Source organism: Euprymna scolopes, chromosome 4 (genome assembly GCF_053919585.1).
Source record: "Euprymna scolopes isolate OS-2025 chromosome 4, ASM5391958v1, whole genome shotgun sequence".
NCBI classification, from domain to species: domain Eukaryota; kingdom Metazoa; phylum Mollusca; class Cephalopoda; order Sepiida; family Sepiolidae; genus Euprymna; species Euprymna scolopes.
In genome coordinates, this window is record NC_136485.1 from 180,023,163 (window position 1) to 180,039,155 (window position 15,993).

General features: G+C 34.8%; 1 protein-coding gene across 6 annotated transcripts in view; it reads right to left on the reverse strand.

Moving 5' to 3' along the window:
* Positions 1 to 15,993, reverse strand: part of LOC145270473 (small ribosomal subunit protein mS29-like) — a 536,140-nt gene that overhangs the window by 263,676 nt on the left and 256,471 nt on the right. For all 6 annotated transcript variants that reach the window (XM_080126119.1, XM_080126129.1, XM_080126147.1 and 3 more), the window contains one exon: positions 10,929 to 11,117. In XM_080126119.1, coding sequence (XP_079982245.1) covers positions 10,929 to 11,117 — 189 coding nt within the window. The remainder of the gene's footprint in view (positions 1 to 10,928; positions 11,118 to 15,993) is intronic.

The following is a 15,993-nucleotide window of genomic DNA, read 5'->3' on the forward strand; positions in this document are numbered from 1 at the left end:
ATCCATCAAGTTCTTGATATCTTCAAATACTGAAGTTATTTTATTTCTCTCCCACAGTGAGAGTTTTTTTTTTTCACAAACGGGTCACTTCTTATCAAGACCCAAAAGCCACTTGAGAATAAGGGTCAATGTGTGTACAGTAGTTAATGGAGCAATATCATTATTAGTGGAAATTTAATAAATTGGATTAATTAAGAAGACAGCTCATCAAGAACTTGTTTATGTTGGACTTGAAGACTACCATATTGTTGTCAGCGAGAAAGCAAGTAAATAGAAGAGTTCCACAGGCGTGCAGTTCTAAGAAGCTTTGTTCATGGAATCCACGTTTAGGTTTAGGCACAGATAAAAGGGAAATTATTGATAGTGGTTTCAGATAGATGAGTGTTTTTTGTAAAAGTTTAGCAAGAGGGGACCACAGAATGGAGTTCAGACGAGTACTTGCCATAAAAATAATGATAGAGCAAAGGTAAGCTCGCAACTTCTGTGGGATAGAGGTTACAGGGAAGAGAAAAGGCTACAAAGTCTATTATACAGATAGAGAATTGCATCGGCAGTGAAATATCTATTGGAGCGGTAGAATGATCCCACCATTTTCCCAATGACCTTAGCAATGGATTTGATGTACGTGTTACATTTCAGATCAGGAATAAAGGTCAGACTCAGAAGCTTGTCAAAACATCTCCAAGACGAGAGTCATTCATTTTAATTGATACTATCCGAGGGTCAGAGCGTTGATGATGGAAAGATAGAAGTTTGGTTTTAGATGCATTAAAGTGGGGTTGAAAAGTCATTGCTTCCTTTCAAAAAATGCCTGGGCAGCCCCGTAGATGCGCCTAAGATGATTAGTAATAAACTAACCCCTTTATCAAAGAAAGAAGGCAAAGCCTGAAAGGATGTACCCTGTAGAACTGCACAGGATTAGCTTCATAATGCAATCAACAGAGAAAGGTTATTATAAGAATATTCTAGACCCCATTCTTTGTGACCGAGGGAAAAAATCCCTGATGGATCTTTAAATACTAATGTCTGCAAGTGACAGATTTTATTTGATTGAAAGAGGAGATCCTGACAGGTACTATCACTTCAGATCAGAACAGACGTGGAAAAAATAGTGGTCAATACACAACTGAGGTCTCATCAGTAGATGGAGTTTAAATTTATACATAAGACCGGGTTGTAGTTCTACTCAAATAGCATTTTTCCCTTGGACAATAAGTTTATTGTTGCATTTGAAAAGATCTGCTATAAACTTAATGTAATAAAACTATGAATTCTGTGTGAATAATTCTAGCTGCATTTTATTGCCACGTTTTCATGAAAAAGTTAAAAGGCAGAAAAATAAAATTTCCCCACAAAAATTGAAGAAACTATGCAGGATTATAGAGTTGAAAAGTAGAGATTTTTTTTGGTTTTGTTCTTTTTACTAATGAAACGCCACTTATCAAGGCCAAAGGCCACTTGAGAATAAGGGTTAATGAGATGGATTGATTGTAAGTTGAATGATGAAGAATATAATGAGAGGATTGAAATGATGAAGGAGACAAACAAATACTGATTACTTATGAGGATAGAAAAGTATTTGCCAACATTGGATTTGAGGATACCCATTTTGTAGTCTACAGGGAAGCAATCTTGTGGTAATGTGTTTTACTGATGGGGAAAAAAAACTTAATTGAAATATTGTTTGATGTTAGGTACATGGAAGAAAGGAAAGTTGCTTGCAACTGGTAAAAAAAGATGAATTTCAGGGTGGATGTGAGGAAGAACACTTTGCCCAAGGGTGACCAAAAATTTTTTGTTTTCTAAAATCGTTACAAAATTGTAAACTGAACAAGAGAGAAAGATTATAAGCGCGAGAAAAGGATTCATTAATACTGTTACCAACATTTGACGCACCTGTCGCAAACAGTGGCCACCAAATCTCAAGAAATGAACAAAATATAAGTGAGCTTTCTCAGAAATTGATACTTTTTTTTTTGTTTTATTCACTTCTGCATTGCAATGGGAAACAATATGACCCCTTTTTTCTGAAGGAGTCTTTATTACCATAATTATATTCAGAGTCGTGCGAATTTAATATTTTTCAAAAGTTCTTATTTTTCATATTTTATTGATTGCTAAGTATTTTTTGTACAAGCAACTGCAATTGTTACCAATATATGAACTCGCTCCTCCCACCCTCGATTCTAGAGTTTTTAAGGCATTTCTTTTATATAATATGCATATTAATATATAATATGCATATTAATATACATATTAAATTGCATAATTCATATTTTTAAGAAAAGTTTAGGTTACCATAACATCTGTTTCTTCCCTAATCTGAATACAGATGTTCAATTCTAAGGAGTTTGACTATATTTAATTACAATTTGACCCTTTCAAATTTCAACACTCTAGTTTCATGATCACATGCATAGTTTCTTTGGGGAAAGTTCTGTTTTTCAATTTTTAGAATTTTTCAGGAAAATGTTGTAATAAAAATGCAGCTAGAATTATTCAGACAAAATTCAAAGTGTTGTACACTGGGGTGGTGTATATGTAAGGGGTGTATATATTCTGTAAGTATAAATGAAGGGACCAAACCGTGTACATGTTATGTAGTCGTCTATGTAATGTTCCCTACGTGTGTGTGTATACATTCTTAACACATATACTAAACAGATATACCTTCAACAACAGTTAAACAAACAGGACAACTAGCACCATTGTCTACTTGCCCAGACAAGGGAAGGACATAACTTTTTTGTCGGAACCATCGCTATATTGTACCAGACACATTTCTGAAAATATAAGTCATTTTCTACCCCAACAACTTAGACAATCAAATTGTTTATCCACATTTACATTTATTTTTATTTTTTTTACATGGGGGTCACCACTTATCAAGGCAGGGATAAGGGTTATTGCGTGTACAGTAATCAATGAGATAGTATTGGAGATTTGATAGAGTGTCTTACTTAAGGGGGCGATTTGTCAGGAATTTGCTTATGTTGGATTTGAAGACATCCAAGTTGTAGTCAGGTGGGAAACAGGCGAACTGAAGAGAGTTCCACAATCGTGCACTTCTGAGAAAGAAGTTCTGCTCATGGAATCTACGTTTGGATTTAGGCACAGATAAAGAGTGGGGAAAATTATTGACAGTAGTTTCAGCCAGACGGGTGTTTTTCATGAAAGATTGGCGAGGGGGGGGGACAAGAGATTGGAGCTCAGATGAGCACTTGCCATGAAATAACGATAAAACAAAGACAGGCTCGCAACGTCTCTTCTGTGGGAGAGAGGCTGCAGGGAAGAGAAAAGGGCATCCCCACCAAACCACGAAGTTTATTTTGTACTCTGCCAAGGCAGGATAGGGTGTTTTTAGCAGCTCTTGCCCAGATGTGGCAGCAGTACTCCATCCTTGGACGTACTTGGCTTTTATACAGAAAGAGAATTGCATCAGTAGTGAGATATCTTCTGGAGCGGTAGAAGGATCCCACCATTTTCCCAGCGTCCCTGGCAACAGACTTGATGTACATGTTCCATTTCAGATCAGGAGTAAAGGTCAAAACCAGAAGCTTGTCAAAACATGGAGCCTCCCCAAGACAAGAGCCATCCATTTCAATTGATGCCAGATGGGGATCAGAGCGTTGATGTTGATGATGTAAAGATAGAAGCTTGATTTTGGATGCATTAAAAGTGACCAGCCACCTCTTCCCCCATTGTACCACACGCTCAAGATCAGAGGAGAGAAAATTAGCGAGAACTGTGTCATTTATGGACTTTGATGTTGCCATAGATGGTCCTGTCATCAGCATAGATGTCAACAAATGATTTAAGTATGTGTTTTGGGAGATCATTGATGTAGATCAGGAAGAGAGTTGGGCCCAGGATGGACCCCTGAGGGACTCCAGCATTAATACTGTGGGCCTCTGATTTCTGCCCATCAACCACTACTCTTATGAACCTATCATAGAGAAATGATTTAATGATTGAGAAAACATTTCCAGTAATACCGTAGCTGGAAATCTTGTGAAATAGGCCCTTATGCCATACCTTATCGAAGGCCTTTGATATGTCAAGAGCAATTGCCCTGGACAGGAAACCTTTGTCAAAAGATTCACTAATCCATTACATTTATTTCTGTTACAAGTTTTTGTTCTGGGGTTGCACGTCATTCCTTTTTCAGGGATTGCATATTAATGTCTTTCTATGTCCACTACATTCTTTTCTATTAAACATATTTGTTTTTATTTATCTAAGATTCCTTCTTGTTATTGTTTATAGAATTTAGTCAAGTTAAATTCTTAAAACATCATTTAATCATATTTGTCCTTGAATTGCATTTTTCTCTTTAAAACAAATCAAATTTAATCTACACGATAATAATTTTCTAGCTCATAATTCATCAATAACCCGGGTGTGCTAACCTGCAACAAAAGTTTTATTACATAAAACCTTTATAGATGTTTTTCTTTTTTACTTTTGTTCACCTTAAACAAGGCATACTGTGTAAAGGGCTACTCTAATTGGGCCAGCAATCTGAATGAGGAATCAAGCAGCAAGATTTTTGTAAATTTCTGCATGTTAATATCGTCAAGATAACAGGGAGCAAGAAAGGAATTCCAAAAGAAAGCAGTCCAAGGAAAAAAAGCTATTCAAGTAGAAAATCTTCCAGCATCTACGGAATTTTATAGAGAAGGGGTGGGAGTTTGTTAGGTACTTCTGTTTTAGAGGAGGATTATCTAAGGGAGATAACTTCCATTTACTAAAAAAAAAAAAAAAGAAAAAAAAGCATTGTCATAACAGTTAACGAAAATTAAAAGACATATTCAGAAATTGTTGGGGATCAAGACTGATATGTTCCACCTTCATCTCATGGAGTTTCTTTGGCGGAAAAGGAAAATGGGAGAAGTATCCCTTTACATAATTCTTGCGGTAACCGATCAATAACACAAGTTCATTTATTTTTTTGTAGTTTTGACATTGTTTCATTGCTACAGTTTATTTTATTGTTCAAGTATAGTATTTGTGTACTAAAATTTTCCATTTGTATTCATTATCATTATTAAAAAAAAATGTTGTATTCGTTTTTGTTAAAGTTTGCTAATGTGTTTCATTTTCGTAAACTGTTTCAGCAATGCTTTTTTTTTTCTAGTAGATGGGAGTTATCTCCCTTAGATAATCTTCCTCTAAAACATTGCTAGTCAAGTGGTTTGGGGTATTTTCATTCAGACATACAAGTGCAGTAAATTTATCTTTTCTATTGGTCTGTCAGGTTAAAACTCTGAAACAACCAAACAAATATAATACACTGTCATTCAATAAAACCTCAAACAAGTTATGGTAAAACAGAAATTACCACAATCATTTTGTTAGGTCAACAATGACCAAATTGGTGACTGAAGTAAAAACAAAATATGAAGTGTTTTCCAAAAGTAATGACTTCTATATTTTTTTTAATTTATCTTGAATATATCAGAGAGCATTGCAAATTGCATTGTTATGATGAATGAACTTATTCATCATCTGAAAGTTTCATCTCTGTTGTAGATATTGACAATGTAAGACTCTAAGAAAGCAACTTTTGTCATGGACGTGCATCAGAAGCAGAGATGCGTCATTGAATTCCTCTATGCAGAAAAAATTGAACCAATCAACATTCACCGACACTTGTTGAATGTTTTACCAAGCTGATGCAGCTGATGTCAACAAAACTACAAGATGGGTTCGTTGATTTCAGAGTGGCGACAGAGAATGTGCAGTGGCGTATCAACTATTTTTGCCACGCAGGGTGTATGTAAGATTTGCCTCACTCTTCTCCGCTCGCCATTGATAATCCATTAACTTTTAAATTCTAGAAAGTCCTCAAAATATTTATTTTCATGGAATCGCAATCAAGAACCTAAAATCTGTTTAAAAATAGTATTACACACACAAAAAGCATATTACGACCATAAAAAATCATTTTGGTATAAAATTTCAGAATTTTTGTTAGCTTTTTTTATTTTAATTCTTTCTATCTTCTATTTTTACTCCCTCAAAATGCTGCCATATTGCTACACCACTGAGAATGTGACAAAACACTCTGAATGCCCATACACAGCCACCACCCTAGAAAACACTGTGTGCCTTAACCAACTCATGCACACTGATTGATGGATAACGATGAATGAAATGCATGTAGAGTTGAATCTGATGGTCAGTGCACTGCAAATGATGTCATTCCAAGGATACAGCAAAGTAGTGCTAGGTTAGTTCCATGAATACAAGACAAAAATGATCATCAACAAGATGCCTGCCAGGACTTGTTGAATCAGTACAAAGCCAAAAGTGATGGATTCTTAGATTGCATCATCACTGCTGACAAGACATGGTATCACCAGTACAAGCAGTCATGCTCCTCAGCAAAAAAAAGTTCAAGATACAGACATTTGCAAACAAAGTGATATGCACCATCTTCTGGGATAGGAAGGGTACTATCTCCCTGGATTTCTGCCAACTCTGACCATTACTTTAAAACATTGACAAAACTGAAGACCAGTGTAAGGTCAGAGAAAAGGGAAACATTCTGTTTATAACACGGCAATGTCAGGCTACACATGTTTGAAGACCATAACAAAGTTCGGCTAGATGGTGCTGTCTCACCCACTATATAGTCCCAAAATGAAATCATCAGGCTTCCACTTGTTCGGACCTCTAAAAGATGCAGACTCATTCATCACTGGGAAAAGTACATTGAGAATGGTGGTGACTATGTAGAAAAATAAATTTTGGAGTACAAAAGGTTGCTCGTTTTAATGGTACCACTCCTGTTTTGTATAGCTCTTTAACTATTTTGGAATAATCCTCATATGTTGTTTTATTCAAGAAAGCGTGGAAAATAACTCTGAAAACAGTTTTACAGTTATTTGTGTGATCCATTAAAATGTAAAAAATATAAAAATTAAATAAGAATAAAACTTGTAATGTAGGGGATCAGGACTGTACAGAATCCTTATTATTTCGATACAGTACCAGTTCATACAGCTAGTCTTTATATTAATAAAATAAACTCGATTTTTCAGCCTCTACAAAGAAATACAAACACAGGTACTACACATAAATTCAAAATTGTCACACTACCTACCAGTACCATATACCTGTTTTCCAGAAACTATCAGACAGTTTTATTCAAATTTATAAATTCCTACAATATTTTCCAGCCAAGTAATTCTCTCAAACAAATGATGCTTAGAGTTGGTAGGAGACTAATATTTAGTATAAATCTTTGTTGTATAAGTAAAAGTTTCTTCTTTTTATAGAATTTAATTTCATTATCAAATATCATAGAAATATAAACCGTTACAAAAAAGGTCATGCACTTTCTACATTTTCTTCATTAGTTGAATATTTTGAAATCGCATCACATGATAACATCAACATTCTCTTGATATCAATAACAAGTCATTCAGAAATGTTAAGTGGCAAACACATAAAATAACTTAGTGTCAAGCCGAGATGAGTATCATACAAAGATGGAGAAAGAATGGTGGAGTGGGAAATTATATTAATGAGTTTCGCTAGATTTTATTAAAATAGTATAAAACGTGGGAGGGCTCGTTACTTACATAGGAAAAAGAAAAAGAAATTTTGGATCTAAAACATAAAAAAAAAACCCTCAATGATTCTTTTTTTAATTGGCAACAACAAATATACTTAAAAAAAACAAAAAAACTCTTTCACGCTAAACAAGGCATATTGCAACTTGGAATGTAGGGGCTACTATTTAGAATCATGTCTAACATGGGACTATGGGGAGTTGAGCAGTGAGATGTCTGTCCACATTGCATTTAAACTTCTGCAGTCAGGGAAGCAGGAAACAGAATTTTGAAATCTAGCAGTTTGAGGGAAGAAACTATTAGAGTAGAAGGCTTTCCGGCATCTAGAGACCCCTAAAGTGAAGGAGTAGGATTTTGTTGTCTGCTAGGTTAGTCAAGAGTATGTGCGTCGAGGGAGCACACGTGCTGTGAATTCATCAGAGCACATTTCATTTTAAGTACTTGTAAAACAGACACAAGAATACAAAATTTCAGCGATGACACAGTGGTTGGAACTTGTTCAATAGTGCAAGACCTGTTAAATTTGAGACCCTTTCTTCAATGCTGTCTAAAAGTGAGAGACCAGTAGCAGATGCACCAGCCCAGATGTAGCAACAATACTACCTGTCTCTGAATGGGTTCTGATTATGAATATTTGTTTTCATTTTATTTCATATCAGACAAATAAATTTTGTAATCATGTTATTAAAAAATGGTTTTAGTTCAAAAGATGGTCCAGAATGGTGAAAGTCAAATATTATCTACTCTATGCACAGCTTGGCCATGATCAGAAAGGAAATGCTTTACGTCAAATTCTGGTGAATTACAAAAAAAAAAAAAAAGCAAAAAAAAAAAAAAAAAAAAACAAGACAGGGATTCAATGAAATATGAAAAACTTGTGAATAAAAGCAAAAAGTAGTTCACAAAAAAAAAAAAAAAAAAAAAAGTTAAAAAAATCTGAAAATTGTGGTAATACGAATGTGCATAAATCTGATAGTGTCTGTGTAATGGTATTGGTTGGTGAAAGTAATGAGTTTCAGTTGTTTTCAACTATCTCACTACTGATTCTCTATCTATATAAAAGTCAAGTACGTCCAATACTGCTGCCATATCTGGGCAGGAGCTGCTAAAAACAGCCTATCCTGCCTTGACAGAGTACAAAATAGACTTTGTGGGGGATACCCTTTTCTCTACCCTGCAACCTCTCTCCCACAGAAGAGACGTTGCGAGCCTATCCTTGTTTTATCGCTATTTCCATGGCAGGTGCTCGTCTGAACTCCAATCTCTGGTCCCCCCTCGCCAATCTTTCACAAAAAACACCCGTCTAGCTGAATCCACTGTAAAAAATTTCCCCCACCCTTTATCTGTGCCTAAATCAAAACGTGGATTCCATGAACAAAGCTTCTTTCTTAGAACTGCACGCCTGTGGAACTCTGTTCCGTCTGCCTGCTTCCCACCTGACTACAACTTGGATGTGTTCAAGTCCAACGTTAACAAATTCCTAATGAACCGCCCCCTTAAGTAAACACTTCATCAACTCTCCACACTAACGTACTGTACTTGCAATAACCCTTATCCCTGAGTGGCTTCCAGGCCTTGATAAGTGGTGACCACCGTGTATAAAAAAAAAAAAAAACTACATTAGAAAATGGCTAATTAGGTTAAAAGGATAACTTTCAAATCAACTTTTTGGGGTTTCCATGTTTCGCAGACATTTAAAATTTACCCCTTCAGTAAAGTGAGAATTTATACAAATTGGAATAGTAGCAATAGATACTTTGTTCAAGAATGCAGAATTTAAACCATTGTTTTATTTTTCAAATGAATTTTAAGTGTAGTATGGTTTCAACATTAGGAAATAACATTAATATCAGTTTGTAGGTCATGAATAAAAAGAAAAAATAATATTTGATATTAGTTGATTTTGGTAAAATTAATATGTTGTCAATGATAAAAGATTTCTTCTATGTATAGACAGAGATGAATACTTACCAAATTCGAAATATCTATGATGTCTTTCTTGTCAATCACCCATTTACAAAAGGAAAAAGATGTTCAGATTTGTGGGGGGTTTAAAGTGTTAGTAATTTGCATGCATGGACATTGGCCCATTAAAAAAGATAAGATACAATGACAGTAATATTGTGGTGATGAGACAGAGGTTGGAACTTGGTCAACAGTGAGGGATGTATTAGATTTGAAACTTTCTTAGATCCTGTCTAAGAGTGAGAAACTAGTGGTAGACAACACAGATTTAGTCAGATCTTTCATATACAATGTTTTGAACACTAGTTTTATATTATCCGCCTCCTCAGGAAACACCTGATAACCTTGCTTCTTGAGTATATTATTACAAAATGACGATGACCAAATGAAATGTTACACATAAAATGCTACTCAGGTTGTGCCCCTTGATCACTTTAATTAAGTATTGCACCCTGATCACATCAATTAAGTATTGTACCATGATCACTTCAATTAAGTATTGTACCATGATCACTTCAATTAAGTATTGTACCATGATCACTTCAATTAAGTATTGTACCATGGATCACTTCAATTAAGTATTGTACCATGATCACTTCAATTAAGTATTGTACCATGATCACTTCAATTAAGTATTGTACCATGATCACTTCAATTAAGTATTGTACCATGATCACTTCAATTAAGTATTGTACTATGATCACTTCAATTAAGTATTGCACCTTGGATCACTTCAATTAAGTATTGTACCATGATCACTTCAATTAAGTATTGTACCATGATCACTTCAATTAAGTATTGTACCATGATCACATCAATTAAGTATTGTACCATGATCACTTCAATTAAGTATTGTACCATGATCACTTCAATTAAGTATTGTACCATGATCACTTCAATTAAGTATTGTACCATGATCACTTCAATTAAGTATTGTACCATGATCACTTCAATTAAGTATTGTACCATGATCACTTCAATTAAGTATTGTACCATGATCACTTCAATTAAGTATTGCACCTTGGATCACTTCAATTAAGTATTGTACCATGATCACTTCAATTAAGTATTGTACCATGGATCACTTCAATTAAGTATTGTACCATGGATCACTTCAATTAAGTATTGTACCATGATCACTTCAATTAAGTATTGTACCATGATCACTTCAATTAAGTATTGTACCATGATCACTTCAATTAAGTATTGTACCATGATCACTTCAATTAAGTATTGTACCTTGGATCACTTTAAGTATTGCACCTTGATCACATGCGGAATCGCCACTTCAATTAAGTTATGAATGTGCACATAAGCATTGACATTGTATCCCATGGATTTGGATATTCAGATGTGAGAAATGAACAGAAAATAAACACTTACGGGATCTTGTTGGTTCGTTTTGAAAATGCTTTTCAAAGATGCCTGTTGAAATTGTTCTGCGAGGCTAGAATTTGTTCTACTCACAACAAGTGGAGTGACATTTAGTGTCATATGCTGGTGATGTCGACTGATGATGACAGCAGAAAAAGATGATAGCTTCCTTAACATTTTGAAAGCGAATGAAAAAATCTGAAAACAAAAGAAAACGTAAAATCAAAATTTAATTCTTTTTATTGTCTCTTGGGCATCTCTTTTTTTTATCAATAATCCTAACAAAACTTGAAATATTATTTTTAAGAATAATAATGCTAATAACAATAATACATACATTTTATATATATATATATATATATATTATATAAAAGAAACTTTGTGTGTGTCTGAATTCGTTCCATATGGAAATGGAATTGAAAAATGGTTCAGCTGATTTTTATGAAATTTCACACGAGAGTGTTCTAAATTTTTTTTTTTTTTTATATCGAAATGCCTTCAATAAGTATCAGTAATTGAAATAATCGGATGAAAGGAGAAACAGGCGACTTTGACCAAAGTTAACACTTTACACAGCCTAACATCAGAAGTACATTTGAGAAGTTTTATATATATATATATAACTACTTCATTTACTCACACAAATTTAATATACGAAAGTATAGATTTATGCGTAAACTTTATTAAAACTTTAAAAATGGGGATAAAAAAGAAAAGGGAGGTTGGTAGCAGGTGGGTCTCAAACCCGGAGCCTTGAGGGCAATAGGCTGACAACATAGTTTTTTTTGGTTTTATTTTTTTCTCTCCACAACTTGTTGGGGGGGGGGCCAAATGGATAGTTTTCACTGGCATTGATCAAAGCACTCATTGCTTTTCTGGACATGCCGCACGAGTACTGAGGCTTGTTCAATTTTGCTTTTTTATATTGAAAAGCCGAAGACACATGTGAGCCAATAAATATGGCGAAAATCGCACATGAAAGTTGCCCAAATTAAAGATACATGCCGAGTCGTTTTGTAAATCTTAGATATTATCATCTCGGTAACATATAAAAAGTTATAAGAATGAGCGACCAACCCGAGAACCACCCTAAAAAAAGCCTTTGCTGGATATACACAAAAAAATGCACACACTAACACACATTTTGGCTTTTATATATATATACTAGCGGGGGTACCCGGCGTTGCCCGGGTGTTTGGAGGTGTGTGTGCTCTTAAATAAAAAAGAAAACGGGGGGGGGTTGAATCCAAAGCCCTGAGGCGAAGTTTGAAAATAAAATGTGGAAAAACATGAACCGTTCGGCCAGCCAGAATGAGTTACTGAAAGATGTTTGAATTTATTTAAGTAAGAACCAAATTGACAGGTGCCTGGCGCTTGTAGAAAAGGCATGTTCCCAGTTTCGGACTCGTATTGAGGCGGTGGTTAAGGCTGTCGAAAATTGTTGATTTCGGAGTGAAAAAATGAACGTTTTTGGCCAATTTTTTTATATTTTTCGGGCGAAGGATGGGGCTTCAATATGATACAGAGTTTATGAATTTCCGTCATGTCTGTTGAAAGTTTTTAGCGGACACTCAAACACGCATACAAACAAACATACATACATACATTTTCGCTTTTATATATATATATATATATATGTATATATATATAGATAGATAGACTAGCGAGTGTTCCCGGCATTGGCCAGGTGTTTGTTTGGGAGAAAAAAAAAGTGTTAGTAAGCAGACAGGCTCGAACCTGTGACATGAAGGCGGAAAAGAAGAAAGTGAAAGAAAAGCTGAGATCTTACCGCTACGCTACGACACAAGAGGAAGTGAAAAGCGTTCAAATTTATCGATGTCAATCAAAAAGTTGACTTGAAGTGAATAAAGTCGAGAATCATGCACACACAGAAATGAACGCTGGCTGCAGGCCAGTTTCCGCCATATTTTGCTTCCCTACGATGTTGGGGAAAACCAGCCACCCCTAAAAGGGGGAGCTCTCCAAATGAATAGCAATTGTTTGATATGAAGGATTTCCCTAACATTGGATAAAGCTAATTGCGTTTCTGGAGGTCCCAGCCGGAAAGCCAGATGGCCCACTTCGTTCCGATTAGTTTCGCTTTTATACAAAAAAGATGAACAAACACACGAAAGAATGGAATCGGGGGAATTTTATAAAAGTTAATCAAAAGCAATGTAGAGACGACGTCCATTCACAAATTTTAGATATTATAATCTACAGAGTATAAGGAAAGTTCTAAAAAATAGTAACGTGACGAGAACCCCCTCCAAAGCCTTTTGCGAATATACAAAAACGCACATGCCAATTTTGCCTTTTATATATATAGATATAGACTAGCCTGGGTGCCCGGCGTTGCCCAGATGTTTGGAGGTGTGTGTTGAGAAAAAAAAAAAAAAAAAGTTGGTAGTAGGCAGACAGGCTCAAATCCGAACAGTAAAAAAAATTTTTAGAAAAAGATAGAGAGAGAGGTGGGATCAAACTAAAAACCTTAGGGAAATTAGTCTTCCTCGCTAACGAGGATAGTGAATTCAATGAGTTGGTAATTAACTTAAGAATCAAAGGAGTCACCATGCATGCACAGAAATGAACGTTGCCTGGGGCCAGTTAAGCTTCCTGCTTTCTGTCTTGATATTTATTTACTTCCCCAGAAAGCAAATTAGACATAAGGCCGTTTTTAATGTAGGGGAAGACCAGCTTTCCCAAAAAGGGGGCACTCTGGCAGTATCTAAATAAATGGTAATTGTCTCAGTATGAAGGGTTTTCCCCTACATTGACCAAGGATCAATTACAGAACAGATACTACTCGGCTCGAAAGCCAGGCATTTGCATGTTTGCATTCGATTAGTTTTGCTTCATTTATACGAAAAAGACAAACAAACACTCGAAACGAGGGAACTTTTTAAAACTCAATCAAAAAAAAAGAGATGATGTCCATTTGTGAATCTGAGATATTACGATCTAGGAAGTATAAGACACCTTTTTCTGGAATCTAACTGACATGAGAACCCCCACCTAAAAAGCCTTTTGTGGACGTACAAACATGGGCGCCCATTTTGCCTTTTATATATTACACTAGCCTGGGTACCCGGGTGTTTGTAGGTGTGTGTCGAGCAAAAAAAAAAAAAAAAAAAATGGTAGTAGACCGGCTCGAACCCGCGACGTGAAGGCGGAAAAGAAAGTGAAAGAAAACCTGACATCTTACCGCTACGCCATGACGTGTCCCGGAAGTGTTAAGCAATCAAGTTTAGCAATGTCAGCGATTACGCTATAGCGGATAGTGAAATGAATGAACTGGCTGTAGCTCAGTTAAGCTTTCAGTTTTCTGCCGCATTTTTTACCCCATGATGTTGAGGAAAACCAGCTCCTCCTAGTCTTAGCTGATGCGTCCATGGCGAAACCGGAAGTCGAGAGCGTTGAAATTAAACGTAGTCAATCATTTAAAAAATAGTTCTCCCCTCCCCTGCAAAATATATGGCTTTCAAATCGTAAACTATTTCGACCATTTCAGAAAAGTAAATATATGTAGATGTTCGTACAACCAACTTAAAAACTTAAACTCCAACTTAAAACGAATCTTGTTTAAAAAGTTTCAAAACGAAATTGGAAAATCTTATGGATTGTGAAAAAGTGTTTTGTGGTCGAACGATATTTTTTGTAGGAATTTATTCCTATTTGAGTTACGGAAATAATTTCGAGTTGAGAACAAATGACATCAAAGTTCTGTTTCTCCCACGAGGAAAGAAATAAGTTTTCATGATCGAACGATATTTTTTAGAAATTAATTTCTATTTCAGTCACGTAAATTCTTTTCAGCTAATTGTAGTGATTAAAAAAAAAAAAAAAAAAATCACTAAATAACTCGATGCAGCTTTCATTCCAAAACTCGATCGGCACCCGGTGTTACCCGGTCGTAAAATATGCTTAAATATATTTTCATCTATCAAGATTTCGTATATATTATAGTCAATTCTCTATTGATGATGATATTGTAGCCAATGTCTAGCCGTGATTTCACAAGTGAAAAATAAAAATAAAATGATGACTTGGGCCTCATCAACTAGAATCGAAACCAAAACCGATAACAAAACTATAGCATTAAAAGCTAATGACGTTAACAATGGACCATCGTCATTCAAATATAAAATCATTAAGAATAAATTAACATAAATTTATAAAATGTGTAACGATTTACGCATGCGTATAAGAGTAGTTTAAGTTAATTCACGCTTAGCATGATTTCTTTCAATTTTGACCCCTTAAAAACTATTTTAACCAGCTCGACAAAAACGTTTCGTGGGGTGGGGGGATACAATTTTAAACATTAGAGACAGACAGACAGACGTAGTCATACTTATAAATGAGATTTATTCAAAGGTAATCTACATTATATTCTATAATGTAGATTACCTTTGAATAAATCTCATTTATAAGTAACCTAATTTACATATTACATTAAAGAAAATCTATTTCAATAATTAGCTCTATCTTATTTACGGTTTATAGTAATAGACTTGTTTTAATTTTTCTACTCAGGAATATTATTTAACGTTGATTTGTATAATTTCTTTTTAATTATTTACTAAAGCAGATACAACTTCCGTTAAAAAAAAAAACAGAAGTATTTAAAACTGCAACAACCACTGATTCGAGAGACACGGTGATAAGAGGATGATTTTTTTTTAACTGCAATTATAATTAATATAATTTATAATTAAAATTTTAGCCCCCCCCCCGGCCGCACTTCAAAAAATAAATAAATAAAAAGGTAAACAAAAGATTCAGTTTACTTCTGCTAACATTTAATCCTTCTGTGCAGACTGCAGAGGTTGTCTGAATTGTGTCGGAGAAGCGTTTCTTTAAGATTTGATTAATAGTAAATACATAAATATACTTTCTGCAAAATATATTTTTTTCTTACATAAACATTAAAAATAAAAAAAAAACGTGAAAGATTAAAAAATATTGAAGACTTAAGACTATGTCTCTCATATTCGTCTACACATATTGCAGTAGTTAGGTAGCACCAAGCACAACTCTCCCATTGACATTCATGCCAATAAAACTCTCATTA